General features: G+C 43.4%; 1 protein-coding gene across 1 annotated transcript in view; it reads left to right on the plus strand.

Moving 5' to 3' along the window:
• LOC115090109 (afamin-like) overlaps nucleotides 1-12,064 on the plus strand; it is an 85,801-nt gene that overhangs the window by 14,162 nt on the left and 59,575 nt on the right. The window contains exon 2 of the mRNA XM_029598820.1: nucleotides 9,188-9,289. Coding sequence (XP_029454680.1) covers nucleotides 9,193-9,289 — 97 coding nt within the window. The 5' untranslated portion in view covers nucleotides 9,188-9,192. The remainder of the gene's footprint in view (nucleotides 1-9,187; nucleotides 9,290-12,064) is intronic.

Here is a 12,064-nt window from a genome sequence, read left to right on the forward strand (position 1 = left end):
ATCCCTAAAGGCTAGAGGATGGGAATGAAGAAAAGAGTGCATGGAGGTAATTTGCTGGTGTGGCAGTTACTACACCTAACCAATAAGCCTTCATACTGTTGATGTAACTCCATTATTGTTCTCTGCTTTAACAACAGGAGGAAAAGGGGAATTAGATTCAAACAGCAATCAACAAGGACATTGAATTTTATGGTCTGGGAAACAAATAAGCATGGGGTTAACTTGCTAATGCGGCTGTTACTACCCTTAGCCAATAAGCCTAATACATTTGATGCAAATTCCAACATTGCTGTCTGCTTCAACGGCAAGAAGTAATGGGTAATTGGACTCAGACAGAAACCAACAAGCGCCCTGACTTTGACGGTCTGGGAAATTAAGTATGGGGGTGACCTATATGGCACAGCAGATGCTATAATAAACTTGCTGGGCAGACTGGATGGACCGTTTGGTCCTTTTCTGCCATCATTTCTGTGTTTCTATGTTTCTTCATGGCACCACAGACCACTATATATTCTTTGAATGGTGAAGGGAAGCATTCCATAGGGGTTGGTAGCCCTTTTAGAATGGTGTTGGCAATACTCTTGGAAGAAAGTTAACTAAATCTCTTGAGCTTTAGGAGTAGTGCAGCTTGCAGTTTTATCATGAGCTATGCTACTTCATTTGTATAGCATGCAAAGCAACTCATTACAACATAACTCATTCCTTTTTTACTCACGTTGCTCCTGATTTAAGCTGCAGTAAGTAAAATAACCTGTGAAATTTCCAGATATGTTACTTGCCTTTTTTTATGTGGTATTTGTTTTATCGCATGTGGCACTACTGCCACTAGGTGGCACCTGGATAACAGCAGTATATGGAGCTTATTCTTATTAATAGGTTGTATGTTTAACATTGAGAAATCTCTATAACCTTCAGGGTCAGATGCAGTGCAAAAGGTTTCTAAAAGGGTGGCTATTCTCTAACATTGAGAAGTTTCTGGAGAAGGAAGTTCAGTGGATGTGAGAGCCATTAAGATGACTGACAGGGTAGCCCATCCCAAAAGGAGAAATGATTCTGAAAGGGTTATAAAACATACCCCCCATTTGGAATTTTCAGGACTGGAGATGGGAAAGAATGGAAATAGATGAAAAAATCTGTAGCAGGTTCATTTCCTTGTGGGGCCTGAAGTAGAGTTCCTGAGCTGTTTCCAAAAACGCTTGAGGAGTTGGAGAAGTGAAAGGAGTTTCTTAAGGAGTAGCAGAGCTGAGGAAGAAGAGAAGTTTGGAAACACAGACCTGGATACTGGGGGTAGGAAGCCACAGGACCTAGGGAAATGGTGCCTTCTGGAACTTCAGCACTGGGTGGAAGAGCTATATCTGCCAAGGCACAGGGATGTTTTGTTTGGTTCCATTCCTGGTGGCTTTGAGTAACCGAGACTTCATTTCTAAGACTTTCTGGAGCTGCAGAGGTTCCGGGGAAAGAAGATTGGGAGTGGACAAAGGGCACTGAGAGTGTGTTACTTATGAGTGGGATTCTGAACTGACTTTTTGGGGTGTTCAGCTAAGCCCCTTTGGAGAATTGTGAATTTAAGCAGTCGGAAGTGTTTGTTTTTTCCCCAGTAAACTAAAAAGTGAAGCGACAGTGAAAGTCTATTCCTGGGACTACAGCTGATCTGGGAGGGAAGAGGAATTGTGATAGTCTGGTGAAGTTGTGAACTGTTTTTTGCTGTTTGGATTCACTGAGCCAAGAACTGTGAATTTCTGAATTTGGATCTGTTTGCTGAATTTTTTTGCTGATCTGATCTGAACTGTGAACTGTTTTCCTTTACTAGTTTTGCTGTATTGATGAATTTACAATAAACATTTTAGTTTTGGGAGCACAATTACTGGTGTGGACAATGTGTTTTTTTCAAGGTGTCCTCTGCTCAGTTTGGCCTGGTGGAGGGATCTGTCCCCAGGTCACGTCCTAAGAGAGAATGTTCCCCATCCTGACAGAGCTATCCCCATTGCTTCCCAGGGCTGGGAAGGTGACCCCCTTGGGAAGGTGGGAGCTGTGGCTTGGTGAGGATACTTGTGCTCCATATATTTTTCTTCAAAAGAACAAGCACTGCATCAATTTTTATGTTAAAACAGCTGTAAAGTACCTTTTGGTGATATGCTGACCTTTTCAAATATGGCGGGTTTCTTGCTGTCTGGCGTCAAAGGAAATCACGAGTACATTGAGTGCATGCGTCCCCATGGAAGTGGGACAGTGCTCACGGTGACTGAAGTCACTGCCCAAGAGATGTCAAAGAACCAATCCCAGAGCAAGTTGCGGCACAAGCAGAGGGAAACTGAAGGGCTGGGTGTGGCTCATTATCGAAAGAGGAGTGCCAATGGGAAGATCCCAGTGCCACAGATCCCACTGGGCACAAGAAGCCTGTCCGGTGGTGATCCAGTGAGCGTACTGCTGGGATCCTTTGTATAAGCAAGAGCCTTTCTGTTCTCAAACCAGCCTTTTCCCAATTCTGGAATGCTCTGGCAAGGAAAGTGCACATTGCGATAGATTTACTATTGTTCAGGAAACATGTTAAAATGGCATTCCCTCGATTGCTATTACCGGCATTGGTGATTAGCACAGAGGTTTTTTGCACATTAATATGACTGTGATGATGCAGTTTCAGGTTTCTGTTTTTGCTGCAATTATACTGCTGTATTTGTTTTGACAGTTTTTTATTTCTTTTTATTCTGTTTACTGTGTATTTTATTGTACCCTGCCCTGAATGTAGGAAGGGCAGATAACAAATATTTTAAAATAAAGTAAATAAATAAAAAATAGTTGTTGTAAGTTTGGAGCAAAGATTATATTTATTAATTGTATTTATTTACTTACGTTTAATTACGCGCCATCCCTACCCAGTTCTGAGCATTGCAGAAAAACACATCTGCCCAAAGGATGAACAGGTACATCCATAATTACATACATCATCATAATAAAAACAATATAATAAAACTCACTCACTCCAAGCCGAGCAGGATCTTCATTACATAATGTGATCCAAAATCTTGCCGCAAAGACCAGATGTCAACCTAGCAGATTTTAATCTCCAAAAGCTTTAATTGCAGATCAAATAAAATGGTGGGACTATACATATTTAATGAAGAGCTTGGGTTTTATATGGTGTTACTTATCCACCTAATCTTAATTAGTGTAAATAGGCAAAGAATAAGTTAACAATGCACTCTCCAACCCAAACTACCAAAATCATTTGCATGAGCAGAAAATTGTAAGGTTGAAGTGATAAAAGTAGCCTTGAAAAGTTGAGTTTTCAGATTGGATTTAAATTTAGCTGAAGAGGGAAAAATAACCCATGCTATAGTTACACAATGTTAGGTTCCATATTAGGTGCTACTACCCAAGAAAGAGATCTAGGCGTCATAGTGGATAACACATTGAAATTATCGGTTCAGTGTGCTGCGGCAGTCAAAAAAGCAAACAGAATGTTGGGAATTATTAGAAAGGGGATGGTGAATAAAACGGAAAATGTCATAATGCCTCTGTATCGCTCCATGGTGAGACCGCACCTTGAATATTGTGTACAATTCTGGTCGCCGCATCTCAAAAAAGATATAATTGCGATGGAGAAGGTACAGAGAAGGGCTACCAAAATGATAAGCTCCCCTATGAGGAAAGACTAAAGAGGTTAGGACTTTTCAGCTTGGAGAAGAGACGGCTGAGGGGGGATATGATAGAGGTGTTTAAAATCATGAAAGGTCTAGAACGGGTAGATGTGAATCGTTTTTTTACTCTTTTGGATAATAGAAAGACTAGGGGGCACTCCATGAAGTTAGCATGTGGCACATTTAAAACTAATCGGAGAAAGTTCTTTTTCACTCAACGCACAATTAAACTCTGGAATTTGTTGCCAGAGGATGTGGTTAGTGCAGTTAGTATAGCTGTGTTTAAAAAAGGATTGGATAAGTTCTTGGACGAGAAGTCCATTACCTGCTATTAATTAAGTTGACTTAGATAATAACCACCGCTATTACTAGCAACGGTAACATGGAATAGACTTAGATTTGGGTACTTGCCAGGTTCTTATGGCCTGGATTGGCCACTGTTGGAAACAGGATGCTGGGCTTGATGGACCCTTGGTCTGACCCAGTATGGCATGTTCTTTTCTTATGTATCTGTTATTCCTGATTAGTCAGTTATCCAATCAAGCTGTTATACTGCATCTTATTTAACTGTTATTTATACTCAGCTAGTTAACCAATCAACCTGTTACAATGTATCAAGTCACTATAAGGCTAGCCTTAGACTTCATGTTATTTGTTATATGTAAACCGATGTGATATGGCAAATCGAATGTCGGTATAGAAAATAAATAAATAAAAATAGTCATTGTGTATGGACATATCAGCTCAACCTGACCTTTTATGTAGGTACGCATTCCCAATAACAGATATGGTGTAATCTGCCTGCCCCTGAATGTGCACAACTGACTAGACGTGATCATGAGAAGTTTCATGAACGTCACGACATCAGGAACACCTGTGGAAGTGAACTGCCCTTACATCACAGTTGTAGAATCACCTTTGACAATGCCATTAACCATGGCTATACCTAATATGTATAGGCTGTCCACTAGTGCAGTGAAGTGAGCAAGCCATGCCACATACAGGCCATACTGGGGCTGCTGTGTACCTCGTGCTTGGCAGCCCATGGCAACTGGTTGGGTGCATGAGCCATTCCACCAGTTAAGGTAACATTATGAGCCACTGAGGCCTGTTGTGATGGGGACATATCACTCCATCCGGACAGGCATATACATCACATTTGTGTGCCATTACAGAGATAAACATTGCAAACATGGTCGGTGTATGGAAACGTATTTCTTACCTACAAGCCAACCATCACCATACAGGCCAGCTTCGAATTTGCGAAACAGAGATGATTGTCTGAGTATGAAGGAATCGTGTGCTTATCCCGGAAAGCTGGACATCACTGAGAGGATCCACATTCCAGCATCACACACCACTTGCACGTTGAGGGAGTGGAACTGCTTTCTGTTGCGGTAGGCTGCCTCCATCTGACAGGGTGGAATGATGGCCACAAGAGTGCAGCCAATAGCTCCAATGACATTTGGAAAGCGGGCAATGGTGTAGAAACTGTGCTTGAGGTCCATCAGGTCCTGTCTATTGCGCGGAAAAGCTATGTATCGAGGCATGTGGGCTATAATTGCTTCAATGACCTGGTCCAGACACCGTGAAAAGGTGCTCTGTGACATCCCACCCACAACAGCTACTGTGGATTGGAAGGAGCCACTTGCTATGAAGTGCAGGGCGGCCAAGAGTTTGGTGAGGCCGGGGACAGCACAGCTCTTTCGGGTTAGAGGCTTAAGGGCACCTCATATGTTTTCATATATTTCCAGGATGGCACGAGAGCTGAGGCGATACCTGGTGATCACAACGTCCTCTGGCATACCCAGCAATGAGGTTCATGGAAGATAGATCCGCTGCCTGTACCTGCAGCGACGGTGACCAAAGTCCCGGCATCTGCGTTGGGCCTGCTCAGCCATGGAGTGAGCCTGCCCCATACACTGGGAATGTGTAGATGGTGTTGGGAACATAAACCTACTAAGAACAAGCCTTTTTATTGGGTAGCAATAGCTTTGTAGGTTTGTGGGGATTGGTATTAATCATTTTCGCGCACCGCAATAATATCGCGGTGTGAGCTATACGCAGCGATACATTCTATTGCAATTGAAAGAGGTGTAGTTATTGGCCGCATTAGGAGCCGCGCTAACAGCGCAGACGTTTCGCGGTTTGCGGTAAGTCCTCTCTACTTTACATATTTCCTGCCCCAACTCCACCCCTTGAATATTAAATTTAGAATTTGCATTCGCAAACCGCGATAACAGCTCTTAGCACGGTTTGCGATCTTATCGTGCGTGATACGCCCTTTTCGCACGCGTTAAGTCCTTGGAAAATAACCCCCTAAGTCATCAATGGAAAAGAACAAGTAAATAGGGAATGGCTATTTCAACTAACTCTAGGACTAGGGGATACAACTTCAAGCAAACAGGTAGCAGATTTAAAACAAAGTGGAAAAAGCATTTTTTCATTCAATGCACATTCAAGCTGTGGAATTCAATGCTGAACAATGTTGTCAAGGCAACTAGCATAGCTGGGTTTAAAAAAGGATTGGCCAAGTTCATGGAAGAAAAGTCAAGAGATTATTAACAAGGTGACTCAAGGAAATCCACCACCTGTGAAAGGGAGTGAGCAGAAACTGGATCTACTTTTAGAAACTAGTCACTGTTGGAGACAAAATTCTGGGCATGATGGACCTTACATCTGACCCAGCATGACACTTCTTATGCTCTTATAGTCTTACCATGGAACATAAGAACTCATGTGTTAGGCGCGCTGGCCACGGGCTGCTGCGGCCAGCCCCCCTCACCTCCGTTTCCGGCGCCGGGGCAATCGTCGGAGCTTGCGCGGCAGCAAGGAGGCGCTCTCTCTGCAAGCGTCTGGCCTCCTCCTTTTTCTTGGCTCCTGCCGCCAGCCTTGCACCACGCTCCGTGTTGTGGGGATGACTTCCGGTCCCCCCATCGCAGCATCAGGCAGTGGCCCGATGCCATCAGCAGCCCTCTTCTGGTCGGGGCCTCCTTCCGATCCTTAAAGGTCCAGCAGCAGGAACTTCCGGGACCTCTCCCTGATGACATCATCGACTCAAGCCTATTTAGGCCTGCCTCTCCGATCCTTCCATGACTTGGCAACAAGTCTGCTTCTCTCTGGTGAAGTCTTCTGAGCTGCGTTGATTCCTGTTCCTGCCTTCTGAGTCCTGTTGCTGCCTTCCGAGTCCTATTCCTACCTTCCGAGTCCTGTTCCTGCTCCACCTCCCATCCTTGGGTCCCTATGAACAAATCTTCTTGCTTCTGACCTCGGACTGGCTTTCAGTGACTCTTCTGGCTTCGACCTCAAACTGGCTATCAGCGACTCTTCTGGCTTTGACCTTGGACTGGCTATCGGCGGCTCTCTGGTTTCTGACCTTGGACTGGCTTTTAGAAATCCCTTGGCTTCTGATCTTGGACTGACTTTGGATGATGCTCCCGACTGCTATCCGACTATCTTTACAGGGGCCCACCTAAGACCAGCTGGCTCTCGCACCCAAGGGCTCAACCTGCGGAGAACAGGGTTGGTATTGGTGAACCTCCAGCCGGCCCCTGCAACAGCCCGGCCTCACCTCCCAATGGTGGGGACCTGTGAGGGTTCACCCTCTCAGGTTGTGCCAACTCTACCTCGGGGAAGGGGTCCATATTTTTTGCCCGACTTCACAGCATCATGCTCAAATGAGATGTCAGGTGATGGTATTCAGTCTGAGCAAGAAATAGTTTTATCTTATGGTGTATATAATGTAGAAACATTGGAACAGTCAGTGTAATATCAAAGTCATTAGAAAATGAACAAAAAAAAGATAATGGACGATATCCCAAAATAAGCTGGAATTTCTTGGTACGTTGGAACTCTATGGTTGGAAGTGTCACTGAGCCTTTAGGTGTATGTTAACTAATGGAACGGTATGTTGGATCTTGGAGTCACTGTGGACAATATGTTGAAATCCTCTGTTCACTGTGCTGTGGCAGTTAAAAAAGCAAATAGAATGTTAGGAAATATTCTTAAAAGAATGGAGAATAAAACTGATGAATATCATTATACTTCTATGGTGCCACTGCACCTTGAATACTGTGTGCAGTTCTGGTTGCCCTATCTAAAAAAAGATATAGCAGAACTGGAAAATATACAGAGAGGGGCAACAAAAATGATAAAGGGGATAGAAAGGCTCCCTACTGAAGAAAGGTTAAACAGGTTAGGGCTCTTCAGCTTGGAGAAGGGATATGATAAAAGTTTATAAATGTATGAGTAGGATGGAAAGATTAAGCAGGGAATGGTTCAAATAGTATTAGGACTAGAGATGTGAATCGTGTGCCAGATCGTCTTAACGATCAGATTCGGCTGCGGGGGGGCTCAAATCTGATCGTTAAGATATGTGAATTGGAATCGGAAACGATTCCAATTCACATTTTTTTAGGAGGCCCGCACCGCAAAAAAAAAAAAAAACCACATCCGACCCTTTAAATCGACCCTCCCGACCTGACCCATCGCTAATTATTTTTTTACGGAGGCCCGGCCGCAAAAAAAAACAACCCCACATCCGACCCTTTAAATCGACCCCCCCCCTCCCGACCCCCCCAAAACCTTTTAAAGTTACCTGGTGGTCCAGGGGGGCCTCGAGAGACCTCGGGGAGAGATCCAGGGGGGCCTCGGGGAGAGGAGAGATCCAGGGGGGCCTCGGGGAAAGATTTCCCAGGCATCACCTGTTCTAAAAAAAAATAAAAAAATGGCGCTGATGCCCCTTTGCCCTTACCATGTGACAGGGTATCCGTGCCATTGGCCGGCCCCTGTCAAATGGTAGGAGCACTGGATGGCCGGCGCCATCTTTAAAGATGGCGCCGGCCATCCATACTCATCAGCCCATAGTATAATATGGGCTGATGAGTATGGATGACGATAATTTTAATCGTTCAAAAACTATTCACATCCCTAATTAGGACTGAGGGGATACTCCATGAAAGTAGCACAGATAGCAGATTTAAAATATGTTTTCACTCAGTGCCCAATTAAGCTGCTGAATTTGTTGCTGGAGGATGTAAATAAGGCATCTGGCATAGTGGGCTCTAAAAGAGGTTTAGACAAGTTCCTGGAGGAAAAGTCTATAAACAGTTATTGTCAGATGGGCTTGGGGAAAGTCACAGCTTGTGGCAAGCAGTGAGCAATAAGGAATTGGGTCTACTCTTTGGAATCTTTTGGGTACCTCCAAATGACTGATTTGGCTACTGCTGGACACAGAATGCTAGGCTCTATTGACTTCTGGTCTGACTCATCATGACACGTCTCATTTTCTTATGCTCTCTGCCACCGACATTTTAAATGCAAGATAGGCTCTGAAGTATCCAAACCCTTCCTCATATGTCAGCTGTGGATGCTGAGCCTTTCTCTCCCCTTGTTTTGTAGTCATTAATTATTAACAGCTGAGTAAATACCACAAAGTATTCCTGAAAGTAAGTGCATACTAGAAAAGCCTATGTGATAATTCCACCTGAAAAATAAATTGGGTTAATAGATTATAAAGATGAATGGGGTTTTTATTTGCTAATTTGCAGGAAAAATGAAGAGACACCTACATGTGGTTTGGGGCATCATTCTGTTTCCTATTATAGTTTCTGTGAGCTGCACTCAAGGGCAGAGATACCCCAGACATGGGGGTAAGTAGGTATTTTAATCTGATATTCTTTGCATGTAGAAATCATTCTGTATATAAAATTTGAAAGGGCTGATTTAGGCAAGTTTCATGGCTGTGCATCATTTAGGCATCTAAGCAGTTTTTGATAAACATCTTCAGATATCTGCAAACAAAATGAATAAGTGAAAGTGCCATTTCCTGAATGTTATTCCTTTCAAGAGCAACAGTATCTAGATACATGCATTGCAGTACACACTGATGAGAAATAGCTCTTTGTATTCTTTTTGTAAATTATACAGCAATATACATGTCCATAAATTAGACACATGGTAAATGTGAGATATACTTTCCACTTTAACTTCTTTATTTGTAGGCTGATTGAGTTATGAATGTATATGAAAGATGCAAGAATGGATAGTAGCAAGGGTTGAAAGTTCTGCTTACAAATGTGATGGGTCATCCAAAAGGAGCCCTTAATCAATGAGGAGTCCCTTAGAACAGGGGTTCTCAACTCAGTCCTCAGGACCCACCTAGCCAGTCAAGTTTTCAGGATATTCACAGTGAATATGCATGAGATTGATTTGCATGCAAATGTATCTTATGCATATTGATTGTGGATAAACTAAAAAACCCCAAGGACTAGGTTGAGAACCCCTGGTTTAGAAAGGATTCTTGGAGGGGGAGTTCACTTGACCTCTACTTTGAGTTTTTAAATTATTATTATTATTATTATTATTATTATTAATAAAAATGAATTGCCCACTAACTCCAAAGTTCGCAATAGGTTACAGCAAAACAATCAGCACATACTAAAAACAAAAAGGTAAACATAACACTATTGAGAGCAATGTATGCACTGTCACATGTAATATGAATAGGACTCTAGAAAGAGCTAATCAGTTCTTTGTTTTGCCAATCCGAATGCATATCCATAATTTTAGGAATTAAAATTAACCAGCTCTTGAACTAAGCAACCAGCTTTACTCTGCCAGTTCAAATACCTGTTTAAAAAGTATGCCATGAGTTGCTTTTTAAAATAACTGAGAATACCTTTTCGTGAGTCTAAACCAAATGCACTCATTTATATGACACAACATCAAGAAAACCTTGATTACTAGACTGAAGCTCACGGATAAATCTGGGTAGAACTCCCATGGTGATTTTACTTGCGTAAAACTCATCCAGTGGCTAACTAAGAATCCTATTGGAGGGGTCCACAACTTCACAGCAAAACAGTCCTATCTTAATCCATCTCCTTTCTGGACACCCAGCCTCTCCTGATCCCATGGGTGGAGTCTCCCAATCTTCTTTCATCCTTAGTTGATATTTCTGGTAGGGGTGTGCATTCGTTTCCTACGGATTGGTAATCCGCAACGTATAGGGCCATATTCGTTGTATTAGTGGGGAAGTGAAACATATCGCGATTCCCCACGAATACAACAAATCTTCACCGAATTATTCGGTCGTCTAAAGGAGCGAATTTAAACAAACCCCCCACCCTCCTGACCCCCCCAAGATTTACCAAAACTCCCTGGTGGTCCAGCGGGGGATCTGGGAGCCATCTCCTACACTTATGCCCTTGGCTGCTGGTATTCAAAATGATGCCGATAGCCTTTGACCGTACTATGTCACAGGGGCTACCGGTGCCATTGGTCAGCCCCTGTCACATGGTAGGAGCAATGGATGGCCGGCACCATCTTGTGCTCCTACCATGTGAAAGGGGCCTACCAATGGCACCGGTAGCCCCTGTGACATAGTAAAGTCAAAGGCTATCGGCGCCATTTTGAAGACCGACAGCCGAGGGTGTGAGTTCAGGAGATGGCTCCCGGACCCCCCGCTGGACCACCAGGGAGTTTTGGTAAGTATTGGGGGGAGGTCAGGAGGGTGGGGGGTTGTAGTTAATTCAATTTTAGCTGGGAAACGAATAAGAATTAACGCATGAACGTATCGGGGGCCTCCCTTGCTGAATGCAACGTATCTGCCCCCAACGAATACAAATCCCGAATGCAACGTATGGCGTCCCTCTGCACATCCCTAATCTCTGGGGACTTCTCTTTAGAAGAAGTCAAATGGGATCGGTGGGAAAGAGAGATCCAAAAACCTCCTCACATTGTTCAGGTTCAAACAATACTCCTAAATTTAAAGCTGGATACATCTTCAGCCATCACGGTCTCTCATTTCAGGATCCGTCACTGGGGCTTGCCCATCTATTTATTTATTTATTATTTATTTAAAGTCTCTTCTATACCGATAGCCGTTTGCACATTGTATCAGTTTACATAAAACAAATAACTTTTGGGCGAGGCCCTTACAAATAACAATCGTACGACAAGTAACAAACGAAATATAAGGGGGAAAAGTGTGTTAAAATATATATGTTTTAAGACTCGGAACTAAATATGGGGGAATCATATGCATTTACTGTAACAGGAACTATAAATAATGCTGAGGAGCATAACAATGAATACGACAACTATAATACAATAAAATACAAAGTACAGGAGCCAGCGTTCTTAAGGCATTCTTAATCATTTTCGAAGGAGGAGGTAAAGGCCAGGGATGGGGGCAGACTTAAGAGGTGGTAGTATGCAGGGGTAGAGTGGCACATGGGAGGGAGAGCAGAAATAAGAGGAAAGGGGAAGCTACAGCATCGAAGGGATTCATGGGGGGTAAAGCATAACAAAGGGGGGGTGAAGCATAGGCGACTAAAAAAAAAAAAATCTAGAGTTTAGAGTGGACTCACAGGTCTTCGGTCTTATGGGTGAGAGCCCTTTCACCCCAAAAGAGAATCAAGAGT

Source organism: Rhinatrema bivittatum, chromosome 1 (genome assembly GCF_901001135.1).
Source record: "Rhinatrema bivittatum chromosome 1, aRhiBiv1.1, whole genome shotgun sequence".
In the NCBI taxonomy this organism is placed as follows: domain Eukaryota; kingdom Metazoa; phylum Chordata; class Amphibia; order Gymnophiona; family Rhinatrematidae; genus Rhinatrema; species Rhinatrema bivittatum.